The 19226-nt window shown below is 41.6% G+C and overlaps 1 protein-coding gene across 1 annotated transcript in view; it reads right to left on the bottom strand.

Annotated features, from left to right (window-relative positions):
• Nucleotides 1-4119: 4119 nt before the first annotated feature.
• The window catches only part of hs6st1a (heparan sulfate 6-O-sulfotransferase 1a), a 75845-nt gene continuing 60738 nt past the window's right edge, over nt 4120-19226 (bottom strand). Inside the window, exons 2-4 of the mRNA XM_042500283.1 lie at nt 16377-16599; nt 12985-13233; nt 4120-8804 (exon numbers count right to left, since the gene is read on the bottom strand). Of these exons, the coding sequence (XP_042356217.1) occupies nt 8478-8804; nt 12985-13233; nt 16377-16599 (799 nt within the window). The 3' untranslated portion in view covers nt 4120-8477. The remainder of the gene's footprint in view (nt 8805-12984; nt 13234-16376; nt 16600-19226) is intronic.

Genomic DNA, 19226 nt, shown 5'->3' with positions numbered 1-19226 from the left:
CCACAGGGCCTGTTCATCTGTCAGAGAGGTGACATCTTCAGATGAATTATGGGAGATGGTTGTCATCTTCTCCGGGGTCACATACGAAATGGCGAACCCGGGCTGTGGGCTCCCTCTCCTCACACTATCACACGTCAGCCATTTTAGAGGTTGAAAGCCTCAACGGGGGACCAAAACGACCTCAATTAAACCTCCATTAATATTAATACATTTTGTCGTTTCACGTGAGTTGCCGCTAATTAAATGTGTCCCTGACTGTATAATGGGGGTCAGCCGGGGTCGCCAACATGAAGCTAATTCACCACATTACAGCCACCAAACACTGGGCTGGTCTCAAATCATAAATACAGAGAGTGAAGAGGGCAGTCTTGCTTACCTTGGTGTTTCTAACAGCTAAACACACATAAAAACATATATTCAGCAAAAGGAGAGCTTTTTACAGAGGCCCTGAGGGTCAGCACACAACAACATTTCAGAACAAAAAACATAACTTTCAGAAAACACGACATTTCAGAAAACACAAACACTACTTCAGAGAGCACAACAATTTTACAGAAAACAGAACTTTCAGAAAACAATTTCAGAAAACATATTAACATTTCAGAAAACGCAAAAAATTCAGAGAATTATATATTATATTATATATTATATATTATATATATTCAGGGAATATTGAAAGTTCTGTTTTCTGTAAAAACGTTTCAGAAAACACAATAACACTTTAGAAAACATGAAAACAAAAAAACCCAACATTTATCAAAATAGAAAGCAAATTCAGGTTTCAGAAAACATACCCACTTTTCACAAAACACTAAAATTATGTTGCATATTCTGAAATGTTGTTCTGTTTTCTGAGTGGCACTTTGTTTTGTAAAATTTGGTTGTGTTTTGTGAAAAGCTGTTTTGTTCTGTGAAATTTTGTGTTTTATGAATGTCGTTCTTTTGTGAAATGATGTGTTTTCTAAAATGTTTTGTTTTTGAAATATTTAGTTGGTGAAATGTCATTTACTAAAATTTGTTCTGTTTTTTAAAATGTGTTTTCTGAAATTTTGCTATCTAAAAAGAATATTGTTTTGTTTTCTAAAATGTTGTGTTTTCTGATATATTGTTTTGTTTTCTAAATTTGTTTTTAATTTGTTAAATATTGCTTTGTTTTCTGACATGTAATTGTGTTTTCTGAAATCTGATTGCGTTTTCTAAACTCTCATGTCTTGACCCTCAGAGCCGCTGTAGATTTTGCCTGGGATCAGCTTTTCTTTTTCATTAGTTACATTTACGATTTTCATTTCTATACTCTCTAGTGTGTGCTTGTGTATAAAGGGAATATATTAACAGCTCTAACAGCCTTACAGTTCATGTTTGGCCCTGACCCAGCGTTTGTATCCTGCTACATTTCTCTAACATCAACATTTATAAGACTTTTTATGTAGAGGTTAATAAGTTTGCAGCGGATCAGCTCTTTATGAGCTCCTGGGCCACAGCTCCACACACATACACACACACACAAACATAATAAACACACCATAATGGGATTGTGGGATTCCTCAGATTGGACTCCCACTGGTGTCAGTCTGTACGAGCTCCAGAGTCGAGTGCTGCCTGGGAGGTTGGATTCTTCTGTTCAGTCCTTTAATATCATGAGAGATGATTTCGTGTTGACCTGAGAGATTAGCCAAACCCGCAGTGGAAGGTCAGATAACAGCCCCAGATGTCCGATCTAATCATATTTATTTTATTGCTGAGGGAAAAATGTGTACTCCCACACTGGATTGTGCTCTCTTGTTGCTATGTGCTTTTGCTTCCTGACAAAAAAAAGGGTATTGAAACTCGGCAAATTGTTTGTGTATAGAGATTTATCCACATTGTATATTTGTCGATGAAGGTCTAAGCCATGGCGCCCGCTGGAAGCGACTCAAACTGAGACAGAGGACCAAACTCCATGGTGACCAGTGCTGGCGCCAAAAGGGCAATCCTCCAGAACTACAATAGCCTGGCTCTGGTGCATGTGAGCGAGGCACTCAATATGAACTTATCTGCAGAATTCCACACTGAAAAATAAGCGATAATAATGCCAGAGCTTCTTTGTTTGCATGAAAGAAGCATGGGACCAGCAATGAGGAGCTGCAGCCAGTTTGACCTCCTAATAATGGACGGCAGCCAGAGCCCATACAATCACTCAGAGCCGGATTCCCTGTTCAGGAGAGAGCGAGCACTTTTCCCTCAAACACTCACATGCACATGTTCACCCGAACAAAAGCCGTCCAGCCCTCAACAGTAGCAGAGCCATTATTGTTTGTTTAGTCCAGCTGCACTTGAAATGACAGTGACCCAGAGCTATGGGGAAGATTAAAGACTGCGTTCAGTCCAATAGAACGTGTACCAGCTGCCAGAGAGGCTGCACAGCCTTCCCTTTCTCTCCTGCTCCCCCTCATTCTCTGTTCATATGTCAGGCACAAAAACATCCTCTCTTTCCTCCTGTCTTACATAAAGGCCCTCTCTGATTCCTCATCTCCCTTACACTCTTGCTCTCGTCGGCGCTGTCCGCCTGCTCTCATCTCCCTCTAGCCAATTGCCTCTGCCTGTCGCTGTCCAGGCAAATTATTTTTCTGCCCAGCCTCGAGGGGGTCAAAGTTGAAGCTCGACGGACTCTTGATGAGACAGGCCTGTGCTCTGCTCCCTCTCCTATGCGTGCTCAGCCAAGGACAGGAGATGATATTTATACCGGCCTGCAGTCTTCGTCCCCTCCTCGCCAAACGCCTACCTGCCACAGCAGAGAAAGAAGTGTGCATATACGTGTGTTAGGCAGGCCCCGAGTGTCTGCAGATTGAATTAGACTGTAGATCACTGTTGACAGGGCTGGAGCTGTCATTAGGGGAGGGGGGGACAGGCTGCTTTATGGGGTCACGGTCCTGTGGTTAGTGTAGGCAAGTGGTAGAAATGTCCTCTGGTTATAGATCGGCCTGTGGATGGAAGTGCAGAAACCTGGGGGGCAAAGTTCCCACACAAGATGTCAAAAATCAGCATTACTTAGATTAATATTTGGCAGTGTTTTAGTGCCTTGGATGTATTTTCCTTCTAAAACTAGGATTACTGCCTTGCGGTTGCATGCCTCTGTGCACCAATCATGTTGCACTTGCAGTTTACATCCACGTCTGTGAAAACACGGATGAGTCACACACATCTTCCCTACGGCAGCACAGAAGATCTCTATAATCAGCACAGTTTCGAGGTGGACACCCAAGATTAGTGTCACCAATTCAACATCTTACCAAATTTCTCCTCTTCTGTTTCTGAGATATAAGGTTTAATAACAGCCAGAAAAGTGTTTTTGCAAAACATTAGACTTTTTTGTGAAATTTGTTCATAAATTAGTGTAGGGATTCTTGAATTATGTTATGTCAAAGAGGCTTCGACCTTTGGCCACTAAACTCTAATCAGTTTATTCTTGAGTCCGAGTGGACATTAGTGCCAAATTTGAGAAAAGATAAAAAAAGAGCGCTCAAGGTGTTGATGAGATATTGCATTCGTGAGAATGTGACGGATGCAAGGTCATAATAACCCTGACCTTTGACCACCAAAGTCTAACAATCATTCTTAAATCTAAGTGGACTTTTGTGCCAAAAATGAAGATATTCTCTGAAGGGGTTCTTGAGAATTAGATTTACAAAAGGTCACAGTGACCTAAACCTTTGACCACCAAAATCATCCTTGAGTCCAAGTGGATGTTAGTGCCAAAATTTGAAGAAATTCCCTCAAGTTGTTCTTGAGATATTGCTTTCACAAAAATGAGACAGACAACGCCACAGTGACTTTGGCTTTTGACCACCAAAATCTAAGCAGTCCGTCGTTAAATCAAAGTGGACGTTTGGTCCAAATTTGAAGAAATTCCCTCAAGGCGTTCTTGAGATACTGTGTTCACAAGAATGGGACATACATACTGACAGACGGACAGCTTGAAAACATAACAACATAATTCCTACAGCCACAGCTGGCGCTGGCGCTGGCACGGAGGCATTAAAAAAAAAAAGTAAAAGGCGAGATGTTTTTTATGCCTGATAATAGAGTGACAGAGCGGGAAACATCATAAATGATATGCAGTGACAACCAAAACACAGTCAGGTCTGTAAAAATGAAATATTTTAATTGGTGGCTTGATGATTCATTTTTGCAATCATAAGAAACAAACCCAGAATGATGCATACAGAAGGAGCCAGAGACAGACTGCACACCAACCTGAAAAAACAAGTCTCTATCACACTCTTTTAACACATCTTTTCTTTGAAAAAAAAAAAAATCAAAAAGAAAAACGGGATGATGTTAGCGACACCTGGGCTGCTTCATTGTCACAAAGGAAACGCTGTTAAGACATCAGATATACATTGTAATGAGACATAAAATATTTGAGCACAGCTTTATAGCATCAATTCCTGGAATAATTTCAGTGAACGGATTTAGTTTGTCTTTCACACACTGCTCAGGTAAAGGGGTCTGATGGTCACTTGAAACTGGAAAGGCCGAAAATAAAACACTCTGAAGGTACAGAATCAGTTTTGTATTCTGTCTTCAACCTCTAATGCGGAGCCAGATATTGGTTCAGAGCCCAAAAACAAGTCTGACTTTGAAAAAGAGGTTGTGGGCAAAATGCCTGGAGCTGCAGTGTTTTCAAGTCTCAAGAATACAATGAAGGGGAAGTTAATACGAAACAAAAAAAGGAGATCTCTCTTCCCATATCCATTTGCGTTACTTTGAAGGCTACACAAAAAGCAGCATATTGATGCTGGATGCATCCCAATACCTTTCATCATCCCCCCTTGTTCTTCTCTCCTTCATGAATCATCCCTGATTTAAAAGGAGCTGATCAAAAGGAGAGACACTGGAGGATCCTGGGTGATTAGTTGAAATTTAACAAGAAGGGGGTGGGCGGCTAAATTGTTGGTTTCTCCTTCCTTCAGACAACAACAAAAAAAAATCTAATGTTAACAGCAGGATGCAACATGTTATTAATCTTATACCAAGGACGCATGCGTCCTCCCATTGCCCCCACAGATGACACCAAACTTGGACTACATTCAGTTTCATTAAATCATGTTGTGATGCGTCTTTTTCACACTTTTACATTCTCTTCTCCTTTTGGTTTTTCCTCTTATTGCTTAGATTTGTTGCGTGTAGGCAGAGTTGGGGTTCAACAACATTTCAGTGAATATTAATCCAGTTTCAATTGACGCACTGAATCCTTTATGAATCCCTTATTGAACCATCTTAGGTTTAGAGTTGTAATTAACAAAAACTCAAAGATCTGTCAACACTTTTGTTAGCTGAGGTGGAAAAAGCACATTAAAACCTTAAAATGAGATGTTCAGGACAAAACATTACATGCTGCTTACATTTTTGAACACATTAAAAGAACTAACTTTTACTTTTATGTTTCAGAAGGAAACTGCTGTGAATACCCGAAGTCCTGAAACAGAAATATTAAGTTGATTATCTTGAAATATTTATATGAAAAGGTAAATTGATGTGACGCAGACAGATAGAAAAGAGTAACCACACAGTTCATATAATAATAGAGTGGTGTTTCCTTTCCCCAGCAGCCATCTATGGCAATATACAGACGTGTCTACGTTTTATTTTAGCTCTTATGGGATTCCATTATTGGATACAGCAGCTATAAACTATATTTTATAAACTAAGCACTTTGTATGTTACTTCGAGATTCATTCACAGTGTTCCCTAAGTAAACCTAAGGGGGGAAGTGAGAACATTTTCCAAAGTTATCCATTTTGGGGGGCTAAAAAGATAAATGTTGACCCTGGGAAAATGTCTTCCAAAACTCAACATGCCCTTGTCATAAAGAAGAGAAAACATTCACATTTAAGAAGGTGGGAGTAGAGAATTTTTCTTCTTCTTTCTTCACAAAAATTACCAAAAAATTGATTATCAAGTTAGTTGGCCATTAAAAGCATCTGGAGTAATCATTGCAGATCCAAAAACAAACAGGTCTACTTTTGAATAAGCTGTTTGTTGTTCAATGCAGCGCCCACATGAGCAATGCAATAGGAAAAACATAATGAAATGGATTTGGCTCACATTGCATTCAGTTGAGACATGTTGTCAGAAGCATATGAGGCTGCATTTTAAGTTTTGATTCATCTTTTAGGTTTGGGTAGGGAACGGTATATGAGCAAAGCACAGAATAACGTACAAAGTGCTGAGAACACAAGGTCTGCTTTTGGGGATGTTTGTCATAAATGTTTTCTACAGTGCAGGAGAGAGAATATGTTCAATAAGAGATTCGTTAGGATCAGAGCTTAATGATAATAGGCGTTACAACAAATTCTGTAACTTATCACACATGCAAGCTTGAATCACAAACACATAACAAATTAAAGATATTGAGGTCAAAGTTCCTGATTCTGTCACAGAATTTGGAGCAGCTGGTAAGTAACCCAAAGCTACTTGTAGATTTTGTTGCCAAGAGTAAAGACGTGCCACACAGACATATTTTTCAGATATAAATTAGGATTTTAGAGAATTATAGTGACAAAGTCCTAATGCGTAACTACGTCATGGGGAGGAGACACAAAAAGGGGAAAGGAAAATGTTAAAGGGCGAAGGAGGGGAGCATTATTGGCTTGCATCACTGCGATGGTCACACTGCTGCTGTGATATGGTGTCGGGGGGGGGAGAGGGTCTTTGTTGCCCCGCCCCTCCACCACTAAAAAAACAAAAAACAAAAAACAAATGGCAAAATAATTGGTCATGGAACCAGTCATTCACAAAACTCAACAGGCAACTCTGCGTCACACACACTATTTACAAAGGCATACACATACGCCAATCAAAGGCGTACTGTACATACTATTTACACACACACACACACACACACGCACACACACACACATGCACGCACACAAACGCACACACAGAAACACATTCATCCGCACACACACGAGTAGTCAGAGAAATTACTGTAGTATAATGCAGACATAATAATATCTGGCAATAATTATGTTGAGTATGATCCCAGTACATAGAGGCACTGCTACCTCACCCCGTACGTTCTTCAGGGTAAAATCGTATAAAATAACCGCTTACACTAACGAACTACGGGTCACTGCCGCCGTGCGAGCCCTTTCAGCAGGTGGGCAGGAGGCTTTTTACAACGCAGCCCTGGGTCAAGAAGAAAAAAAAAAAAGAAAATGCCACCTTCTACATTAAGGGCTCACATTGCCATGGCGACCAGTAGTTCCACAACTCCCATCTCGAGCGTTTGTCTGACTTAAGGTTTCCAAAGCGCTTGCTGCTCACACAGCACGGTTCCTGGCAACAACCTGCGGCAGACTCACTCCTCTCTCTCTCCTCTGCCTGCCTTTGATTTCCTCGCACCTATGTGAGATTCGACTGTAATTGGCTGTCATTCTCTGCAGGACTGAGACACACACACAAAAAAGGAGAAATAATGAACTCGTTAAGCAACAGGAACTTTGGGAACCTTTAACAGAGAAACAGGCCACTTTTTTTTTCTCTTTTTTTTTACCCACCCTCCCAAGATGCAAGGCTTCAGTAATGGCTATGGTCCATTGTACATCAATCCGATCCATTAGCTTTGACTTATAAAACTGATAAAAATAAAGAAATAAAGGAATCACTTTTCTTTAGGCAGCAATATTGGTCTCAGTGTTATTACAATTCTGCTTTAAAAAAAGCATAAACAAAAAAAAAGGAAAAATACAAATGAAATCATCCTAGAATGAGATTGAGTCATTATTTCATGACCAAAGCGTGTTCATGGGTGAAATGGCTGATTTTTTTTAAGCAGAAAGCTTTATTACACAACTCAGTCCAACTTCTTTTTCTCTCTTCCTTTTAGGTTCAGTCTCTCGTGTACTCCCACCGTTTTCTTTGTTCAGCTCAGCCATTAGCATACTTTTATAGCTTCCCCTTTGAAATCGGAGCTTCCAGGAAGTAGACTGGTCCTTTACCGAGAGTTAGTGGGAATTCACAGACTTAATTTTATTTTCTCATGCTCCATATTAGGCCACAGAGAACGAGAGGGATACAGGAGGAGGAGGAGGAGGAGGAGGAGGAGGAGGAGGAGATGGAGGGGGAGGAGATGGTTGAGATACTCGGTTGTCAGCAACTCTTCGAACTCTCTCTGCCCCGCTCAGTCAGTAATGATGATGGGAGAGACAGAGAGACTCAGAGGGGGGGAAAGGGCAAGCAGGTGCTAATAACAACTGGGCAAACCTCAATAATGTGAGCTGATGCAATCAACCAAGCCCAGGTCTCCATAGCAACCACTGCGACTCTCATTCCCACAACTCTCCAGTAAAGTCTTATTGTCAGTCATTTGGGTCTTTGATGCAGGGGCCACTTTCTGTGTATCTGTGTGTGTGTGTGTGTGTGTGTGTGTGTGTGTGTGTGTGTGTTTGTATGTTATTTCACATTACATATGTGTGTCTGTTCTCATTCTGCTGCTACCAGCGGTTGATGATCTGGTTCATGTAGTCCTCAGTGGGGAGCCTGCTGCCTGCCTCCTCCGTTCTGCCTCCCTCCTCGCCCTCCTCACGCTCATCCCTCTCCCCCTCCGCGTCCTCCAGTGTTGACACCGAGCTCTGGCGCCCGTGGGAGGGCCACAGGCTGACGCCCAGGCCCAGGCCCTGGTGGCTCTGCTGCATGTGGTTCTTGATGCGCTGCTGCCGCCTCTCTTGCTGCCTGGTGTACTGGTAGCGCTGCTGGAACAGGTCTCTGGCGTAGTCGTAGAGCTCCATGTCCAGCTCGTTCAGCTCCTCGATACGCTGAACCTAACGAGGAGGGAGCAAATGTTGAAAGTTTTTGTAAGAGAAAAAGAGGCTGTTACACCAGCTGTGTGTAAGTTCACACTTTGTTATAACGTAAATCATTACCAAGCTGTGATTTATGCACTACTAAATTAAAAGCGGATGCACCATAGACAAGTTACAACATCACTCAAAGTAACAGCAAAATTGTTACACATTCCCCTGGGTAGGTGTAAATCATAAAATGTCACTGAATTATACTCACTGATGGTAAAACAGCTGTTTTTCTGCCACGCAGCAGATTCTTTTAATTAACTGCTTACCCATTTTGCAACACAGTAATCCAGCAGAGACCCTATTTATTTTTTTATATTTCAAAACTGATATAACTTACTAAAATGTGCTGTTACCATGGATGTATAAAGATAACTGGATACAGCGTTGGAGGCAGGACCTTGTTCATTCCTACGAAAATTGCTCAGTGGTGCATGATGCCAAAAAAGTTCAACTGCCATGTATAAAATGACCTGAATCATCATCACTGCTCGTGCACTGTGTGGCCCATACAGCAGGTGTGCTAGAGATTTCCAAACGGAAATGAGGATAAAAATGATTCGATTGTGTGGCTCTTCAAGACTTTCTAATAGCAGTGCAACCAAATGTTGGAATATAAGTGGAAACAAAGCACAACAAAAGGTAGGAAAATATCAAACATAAAACAACAACACTTGGTGACCAAATAGTTGCAGAATCTATGAAAATGAATTGAGAAATTTAACGCTGGACTGATGACAGATTTGGAAATAATAACGGCCGTTGATACATTATTTTCACGTTTTTTTGTGTTACTTGTGGCGAGGCTCCGACCTGGCCAGTCGAGCATTGTGTCCTTCTTTTTGGACGAGGATTACAAGCATTTTATCAACCTTTAAACTGGAACGAACTGTTACCTAATGCATCGCTCGACTGGCTTCGCTCAAAATCAATAAATTTAGGCAGCTCCCTCTACCAAAGAGTAGTGTAAAAGTCAAGAGCGCTAACTCCACGGCAAAATCTGCTGGCCAAAATGTCCCCAGAAGGTATGCATTGTCTGTGAACTATTTGTGTGATGTCCTGTGGACCGTCCTATGAGATGTCTGTATAACTTTTCTTATGAAACCTGCCTTAGGACTACAGATTAAATTTAGCTTTTGGGCTAATTCTGGCATATTTACATTGACGCTTACTGCTGATTAATGTGCACTGTCCTAATTCAATAAACTCAATAAATTAAATGAATTAGGTTCACTGCACAGCACAATGACTAGCAAAAAAAAAAAAAAGACTGATCAACTATTGGAAGCAATTTCAGTCGACTGAGGGGTCTCCGTCTCAAACTTTCAAGGGGCAGCCCTGCTGTAAATACCCTTTGTTCATTTGACTGCTAACCAGCTAAGCAGTGAAAAGTCGGTCTCCTGGTGTTTGAATGACGAATACAGATTACAGCTGTTTGCCGCTATGGAGAGTTATTTACTGTCACACAAACGTGGTAGTTGGTTGCTGGCTGAAATCTTTGTGTTGGGTTCAAGCACAACTTCCTGGCTGAGACTCAGGTGACATGAGGTGATGCAACAGTCGGCCTTCGTCACCACTAGTTCTTTGATGTCAGTTCGCTGTGTCTGGGCCTTTAGAAACCTTAACCTCAGAGCAGAAGGGTCTCGCCCCCCCTGGGAAAGTTCCTGTGGTGGAATTGCCTATTACATGACATTTGTACAAAGGCTTTATAGGACTTCTAACGTGAGAGACAGAACAGAGAAAAAAAAGTGTGCAGGCAATATGTGGAGCAAGATAACAGAAACGTGTTTGATGTTTGGTTGCGCAATGCAGCTGGCTTTATTGGCGCGCATCATCTGTTCTGTGTGGATCCAACATGGAAGAGGGAAATGTGTTTAATTAAGAGAATCCCTTTGAAATCTGTGATGGAGTGCTGGATATCATTTGTGAGCAACGTGTGCGACAACAGAAGGAAGCCACACGCTGCATCAGTGTTCTAAAAATTAGAGGTGTTTGATCGGCGGCGCGGGGGGGACACCGGCACAAAGCCAGGAAGACGGCGCGGAGCTGAAGTCATCAACAAAAAGACTTGGTGTATCGAGGAGAAGTCGTCTCGTAATTTAGAGACCAGTTTAGAATCACGACTCACTGGGATCAAAGTGGGCTCTCAGCAGCTTTGAGGAAGAGTGTAAAGTAAATATTCACCTGCTGATGTAATTATTTGACTTTTTAAAAAAATAATTAAATCCTGTCACAAATTCCCGCAGTGCTTTTGGAAGTATTTAATTTGAAAGCTGCTTTTAAAAACAAATTTTCACTCAAAATGCCACACACAGCCTTCCCCCACCTGTCAGACTCTCACCACGTGATATTTTCTCCTTTTTGTGATAATAATCAACGGCTCACCTTTCCACAGCCTCTGTCAGCAGGGCATAATTTATTTTCTATCCTCCCAACTGGTTTTGATGTATAAATCACCAGTCTGCTGTGTACTGGAGGGTATTTTTTGCTGGGAATGGAGCCTAAGAACTCCCACACTGGACCAATCAAAGTGTGAAGAACGTGTTTGAAGCTGCTGTTTCTTTTAACAGTGACAGTCTTCCCAACTCATTTCACAGCAATAAAAGACCACTGTGTTTCCTCTCTCTTTCTCTCTTTTTCTTATTTTCTATTCTTCTACTTTTTTCCTTGGATTTTTTTTTTTTTTTTTTACTTCTTTTTCAAATATTTGTTTCGTTTTCCTGTCTGTCCGTGAATGTGCTACAGCTGCAATGCTTATTTTCTGAGAAAGATGCTGGTCAAAACATAAAAAGTACAGTTGTTCTGCTTAGATTTTGGGTCCTATTTAGACATATTAAGACATGTTTGAGAACAGATACTTTCCCCTTCCATTAAAAAAAAGAAAAACTCTGTCCACACTACTTTTGTTTTACAAATTATCTCTGTTCATACTAGAATACAAAAACTACTCCAAAAGCTTGCTGATGTAAGCTGTCCTCCGCAGTCTCCCAGTCTCTCCTAGAGACAGTTAAGTGTACAGATATTTCATTTTTAAAAGCACCTACTGGAGATCTCATCACCTATGGGTATTTTTTGACGAAAGAGCAAAGGAGCTCACTTTAAAATACCATTAAAGTTCTGAACATGCAAACGTTTTCCTTCCACACTTATTGTCAACAATCCCACTCTCAAAATTGTCCCTGGTTCGAATGGGCCTGATCCAAAACCGCTGTTTCTTGCAAAAGGTAAAGCAAAAACACTGGGCGCAGGAGACGCTTCCGTGCGTCGGTGAGGTGGTGCAGCATGAGGAGTTAATGTTTCAGTTAGACATAAGACTAAGCTTTAAGTTAGTCCTCTGTAGTTGTCTCTGGTGCATGCTCATTACATACAAATCCAAATGAACACCTCCATCGTGGTATTCATGACCTCCTAGGTGGAATTTTTCGAAGGTTTCGAGCTCAAGAGTTCATGTTCACGACTTATTATGTCATAAACACGAGCTCACAAGTACTACTTGAACACAGCAATAGTTATATTGAACATGTGCCAGTTGGGGAGATGACTACATCTTTGCCAAAATACTCTGTTTACACGTCTGCACAGAGTTTTGAACACTGCGCACCTTAGAAAGAATTTTCAAAATCTTTTAGTGACCTAATAGTCAGTTTGGGTGTAAATGAGAGGACAAAATGTAGAGGAAAATGTCAGTTTTAAAAAAAAAAAAAACTGTATACATGTTAACAGGTCTTATTAATTCCCAGTATAGGAATAAACTTGTTCCAAACTTTTTTGTAAGGGGTCACAAGCTGAAAAGAATGGGCGCCACTTGTTAAATCTCTATCAATACATTGTATTTTAAAAACCTACTATGAGTTTTTATGTAAGATTTAACTAGTTACGTACAGTAACTAGCAGGTATATGTCAAGTAAATGTAGTAGAATAAAAAGTACGATATTTCCCTCTGAAAAGTATAAAGCAGCATAAAGTGGCAAATCTCAAGTAAAGCAAAAATAACTCAAAAATAAACTATACTGTTTAAAAGTACAGTATCTGAGCATCTGTACTGAGTTATTTTGATTCTTTTACGTATCTTCTAATCTCTCAGTTGTTGTTTTACTGCCTGCATACAGAAGTAAACAATTACAACATGACTGCCGTAGCAGCACCAACCGTAGCGTTGTCCAGGTCCACCCCTGCAGCTCGGGTGCTGTTGTACTGCATGAACGGCCTGATGAAGCGCAACCTGAAGGTTCGTTCAAACAGGAACTGGGTTTTCCTCTGGTACTCAGTCAGACCAAAGAAAGCCATGTCTCTCAGGTTCTTCTTGGCCGACTCCAGCAGGAGCTGGGCCCTCTTCTTCTCTGGAACCGTGGACATGTTGTAGCAGCCGACGAGGCTCAGGTCCGCCAACATACGAACCTGCAGACAGAGGAACAGGAAGTGAAGGAGGGTATAGAAATCACCACAATTTAGAGGAATCCACGTTTAAATCAGCGACTTATGATTAAACCTTGATGCCAAAATCCTAAGTTCAAAGAGACAATCGATCAGTCGGGTGAATATTTACTGTTCCCAGATTTCTGCTTTAGTTTTACAATCAAGAGAGACACTTTTTCAATTGTGAATAAAGTAGAATATATGAATGCAAATCTGTCTTTGTGACATTGCTGCTGAATAGAGATGAAATTATTTGTTGATTACTCATCCGAACAACTGAAAATTAAATGATGGCTGGATAAGTGACTAACCATCTAATCACTGCTTAAAGTAACAATAGTTTTCATTATCCATTATTATTACCGATGATTTTCTCAATTAATTGCTTTGTCTACTTCTAAAATAAAAAAAGCAAAAAGAAAAAAAAAAATCACAATTCCTACTATCAGTTCAAAGCATTCAGATATTTAATCTATTCTCATGAATGACAAAGAAAATCTAAACCAAAGTCACATTTGAGAAGCTGGAACCACAAAAAAGGTTTGGCATTTGTGCTTGAAATGTGATTGAAATGATTACTAATTATCAAAAAATGGCTACAGATTAATTTTCTTTTTCCCCAATCAAATCATTGTCTAATTGGCTAATCTTTGCCGCTCACAAACTAAAGTATCAAATGAAAAAAAAAGTTTTCTACTTCTTTGTTGTAATTTTATTTGTATTTTTGACTTTATGTATGTAGTATAATCATTTAAAACTGTATTTTAAAAAGTAATTTATTTTATGCATGTGCCACCTTTTATGCACTGAATGCAGCTTTACAGTAAAAGTAAGAAAAGAAAAGAAAATCAAGAGCAGACAGTTTAGTCAGTGAGAAGAAGTAAATGCTTCAGAAATTTACTTTGAGTTTTTGAGAGGTATTATAGATGTTTGTCTTTCTGCTTTTTATAATATTTTTATGAAATAAATGATCCGGCATTGTAGCGAATAAACCAAAGCAGGTTCGGTTCTGTTGAATTTGTTCCAAATGGAGACACTTCATCACTGAGAGCATCGTGAAGCTGCTACAGTACAGGAGCAGGGACCGCATACTTATTTGGATTCACAAGAGTACACTGCGATGTCTCAAGAGTGTGTGTGTGTGTGTGTGTGTGTGTGTGTGTGTGTGTGTGTGTGGTGTGTGTGTGGTGTGTGTGTGAGTGAGTGTGTGTCACATTTATAAGTCATGGGATCCTGAGTAATAACAGCCTCCGGCTCAGGTGAGATAAGCTGGCCGACACGTTTAGGTGGGAGACTGAGAGAGCCATCAGAAAAGAAGGCGTGAATTTGAGGTGTTTATGACCAGCAGGCGAACTCTAGACTGTGTGTGTGTGTGTGTGTGTGTGTAGTGTGTGTGTGTGTGTTTGTGTACCTGAGTGTGTATGTAAGAAACAGTGAAACAGAGAGAGAGCACACATGTCTGCCTTTCATATATTTTGAGTCTGCAGTGAGTCTGGTTGGGAGAAATTACATAAACCCTAAGTTGTAAAGAAATAAATATTTGGCTGATATCAACTAAAATCTGAAATAAATGAATTGGCGATATGAGTTTGTGTCTTTCCCATTCTTTATTTTTTAAGAAACCAGTATCATATATTCTGTATTTTGGTTTCTTGTGTGAAAACTTAAACAGTCTAAAACCTGTTTTATGCAGAGACATATTCCCTGTATTTGTAGGGTTGGATTTATGATCCAGCTGGCACTGAACATCAATATGATGTCATAAAGACGCCGGACTCTTAGGTCTCACAGATGTTTAATTTTGTCTGGAAAGAAAAACCAGCTGAAATCATGTTAAATGTCTAATAGTGTTTAGTGTGAAGTTAAAATTATATTACATTGTGAGGATGTTGGGTTTTGTTCTCCACAACTCAGGACTATGTGTCATTATTCTACGTCAAGATGACGTTGGCATGAGATGTTGGAAGACTTCGGATTTTGGTCACTTGAGCTGTGTTCAGATGGGGTCGTTCACCACGATCACGAGAAGAGTCCATTTGAACACCGCCCCTCATGTGGTATTTACGTAAGTGGAAAGTTTGTTGAAGTTCTGAGTTCATGAACTGTGATCTGTTTGATGTTTTCAGGAATGGAGCCGCCAATGGACTCAATTTTTCGGTGGACTTTAAGTTAAAATATTGTCATTTTAGTCGTATAGAGTTCTTCTTTGTGATTCTATAACAGTGTGATGAAAATGTTGATATTCCCAACGGCATTATCGTTTTCCTCTGACAATATGTCTTTACATTACCTGCATTACGTGACTCCCTCACTAGTTTGCTAAATTGTTAGCTTTGGTGGCAACTAGACGCAGACAGTAGTGCCCATGTTGTCGTTACCTAGCAGTGGCGCTCTTAGGACTTAACCACTTGAACACCAAGCATGTCGTGCACATGTCACATCTGAGAGCTCACGAGTTCCATTTGAACACAGCATTAAAAACCCAACACAAAACCAACAAAATATCAACGCCATCTGTCGTAGGTTTTCTACGTTTTACTTTTAAAGGTTATATTTGGGGCTTTTAGCCTTTTAATTGCAATTGCAATTTAAGTGCACTTTGGATGGGAGCCTCTCGTAAAAGGTGGACGTTGTTGGCAACAATACAAGATGATGTAAAATAACGTCACAACCAAAATTCAATCAAATATCATTGTCTAACAATGTCTGTGGCAAGCTAGGTGGCTGACAATGTTGATGCTTTAATCTTCTGTGGTGAACAAAAACAGTCCAGCAGAAAGGAGAGAAGTCGGGTCGTGTGCAGAGATGCAGGTTAGCTCAGTAGCGGTGATAAACGGCAGCATTAGAGCTGAAATCAGCTTCTCTCCTCAGTGTTTGCAGTAAAACAAGAATATCTGCACAAAGAGATGCCCAAAAGCAAAGAGAAATGACTGCAGATTTGTGTCTCTCTCTGTCACCTTCTTTTACGTGACTGCACTGGCGTCAGTTCAGAGGACTATCAATGTGACAACCCTGCAACACATCCCATCTTTTGAACCTCATAGTGTGCTGGTTTTATTGTTCTGTTTCCGAGCTATTGGCTGGTTTTGTTCTATTGGAATTCATCATATTAAAAGCTGTCCCACCTGTCTGTTGTTTGCCAGATTATAGGGACAGTCCATGAACTGCTGCAGGGTGCACCCCGACCAGTCGGAGCCCTCATAGCAAGAGGGCAGCTCCTCGGGCGTCGGGGTCCGTCCATCGCACATGTGCAGTGAGGTTTTCCACGTGGCCCCCCGCTGCACGTGCCGCCACTCACTGAGGTATCGGGACACGGGGTCCCTCAGCAGAGTGATGTAATAGAACTTCCTGTTTGAGGGGGAAAAGGAAGAAAAAAGAAGGGAAGGAGAGAGAAGAAAGAGTGGAAAATGAGAGGAGAAAGAGAAGATTTACATTAACAAATTATGGATTTACTTGCACAGAAATGTGTCTTTGATATAAGCTTGATCAAACAATAAAAAGTAAGAAAACAACAATACAACCTGTAAAAACAAGCTTATGTGTTAGTTAATTTTATTTCCTTTTTAATTTTGTTTTCCTTTGGGGATGAGTCATTTTCTGATCAAGTGAAACACAGACGAGAGGAGTTAGAAGCTAAAAGTGCGGTGATAAAACACTGCAGCAGCTGTAATTCTCCAGTTAGCCATGTGGTGGCACTGTTTACAACGCTTTACTGCCGCACTTCCATCCACAAAACTGAGCAGGAGGAAGGCTTCAGACTGAGGTTGCCACACTTAATACCATATTATTTGCATTTACTAGAAGCAGCTCTGTGATGCACAAAAGAAAATCTGGTCAGCTGGTAGGAAGTCAAACTACAAATGAGGGGGCGGAGGAGGTGAGGGAGGGAGGGAGTCGATTTGTCAGGCGAGAGGATCAGGTCGGCGTTCTGGGGCCACACAGTGCAGGAAAAGAAACTGCTGCACCAGCACATCCCACTCTGCAACGCACATCCCCACGCCGCAAACCGTATTATGTCTCCGACACACACACATCCTTCCTCTCGTACCCAGTATTAGGTCTGCCTCCGAGAGATGACTCATCCCGCATCTGAGATATGGACGGGACTGTTGCTGTAGTGTGTGTGTGTGTGTGTGTGTGTGTGTGTGTGTGTGTGTGTGTGTGTGTGTGTGTGTGTGTGTGTGTAATGGTGCATAGCACAGTTCAATGTCTCTCCAGAGGGGACACTCCCACCAGAGCGGAGACCTTTCCAGGCCTTCACACTCCAGCTAATTACTGCAGTCTAATCAATCAACACATCCTCATTAACCACACACACATGCAACTTGTGTGCATGTGTGGCTATGTGCCTCGCCTGCAGTGTGTCTGGCAGCAATGGTATAGATTTGTCTGGGCAACAGACGCACACGCCGCCGGTCGAAAAATACACACAGGCACACACGCTGCCCTTCTCTCCTGGGCTTGCATCACGTCAGAGGAATGTTTGCAGAGAGAATTTTGTGTGCTGACAGGACTCCACGAAAATCGCCCGGGTCTACACAAGCCCGCCTCACATATCCACACAGGCTTCCATCGCTAAATCTTTGGCTTCGCACTACAAAGCTCACCCAGTGAGAGGGGAGGGGGTGGCCGGGTGGACACAAAGCCCCAAGTGTCACACAAACAGCAGCAGTGTGTGGATATTAAAAAGAAGTGGCTAAAAACACCCCTCCCCGAATTTCAGCCGGTGGCAACGGGGAGATCCCGGACAACAAAACAACTAAACCCCTAAATCTAACAACAAGCTGAGAGATGCACAATGAAAAACTCTAAATCCAGCAAGCAGATCCTGGACTATAAAACAAACCGACCCCAAAACATCATCGGGGAGATCCTGCGCAACAAAACAACCACACCCTGAATTTATCTGCAGCACGGAGAGATCCAAATGAAACAAATCTAGTAGCAGCAGGGGGATCACGGACAATGAAAACGACTAAATCCTAAATCCAGTGGCAGCTGGGAGATCCCAGGCAACGAACCAAACAGACCCTCAATCCTGGGACGGCGGGGGGGATCACAGCCATAGAAACAAGTATCTAAACTCCAAATCCCATCAACCTAAACCGAAAATCTCATCCCCCGATTTAATCAGAAGCAGAGGAGAGGAGAGGCTCAGTCGAACCGGAGCCTGCAGGAGACCGGGGTACATTATGGAGATTCCTATGATGACATTATCAGGATTCCTAACACTCCCTAGAGTGCAGTGTGTGTTTGTGTGTGTGCGTGTGTGTGTGTGTGTGTGTGTGTGTGTGTGTGTGTGTGTGTGGGTCGGATATGTGTGTGTTTCTGGGTAAGACTTTGCCTATTAAATCAGTGATGACATTTTCCCCCTCTTGGCTTCTATTCTACTGAAAAAACACGGTACTGTTTGGCCCTCGCAACACATAGTGGAGAGAACGAGGGAGAGGGTGAAAAACAGAGAGAAAGAGAGAGAGAGAGAGAGAGGGAGAGGAGGGGGCGGAAGAGAATTTCAATTAGTTTTCTAATACTGTGAAAGCAGTGAGGGCCCCGAGCCCAAGTGATTTATCAAAGTTATGGCTCCAGCTATAATGAAGGCTCAGGCATATTACCAGGGAAAATAAATAAATAACATGCGCGCAAAAACACACTGTAACACACACACACACACACACACACTCGCGCACACATTTACGGGCATACATGCAAACCCAAATAAATGATCTTAAACGGCGTGCCTGCCTGTCGTGTCTGCTGGGTCAGGCAGACTGCAAAACTGGTGCCATGGAGACTTTCTCGCCTTAAAGCCTAATGATGTCTGGCCGTGCGCTCAGATCCCTAGGTAATGATGTTTCAACCCACACTCACACACACACACACACACACACTCCCTCAGCAGCAAGTCTGCTCCCTTTAACACACTTTGTAACACACACTCACTGTGCCTCTGAGGCGACAGCACTCTTTTTTTCTTC

The sequence above is a fragment of the Plectropomus leopardus genome, chromosome 14, assembly GCF_008729295.1.
Source record: "Plectropomus leopardus isolate mb chromosome 14, YSFRI_Pleo_2.0, whole genome shotgun sequence".
NCBI classification, from domain to species: Eukaryota; Metazoa; Chordata; class Actinopteri; order Perciformes; family Serranidae; genus Plectropomus; species Plectropomus leopardus.
This window is presented reverse-complemented; position numbering and strand designations above follow the sequence as displayed.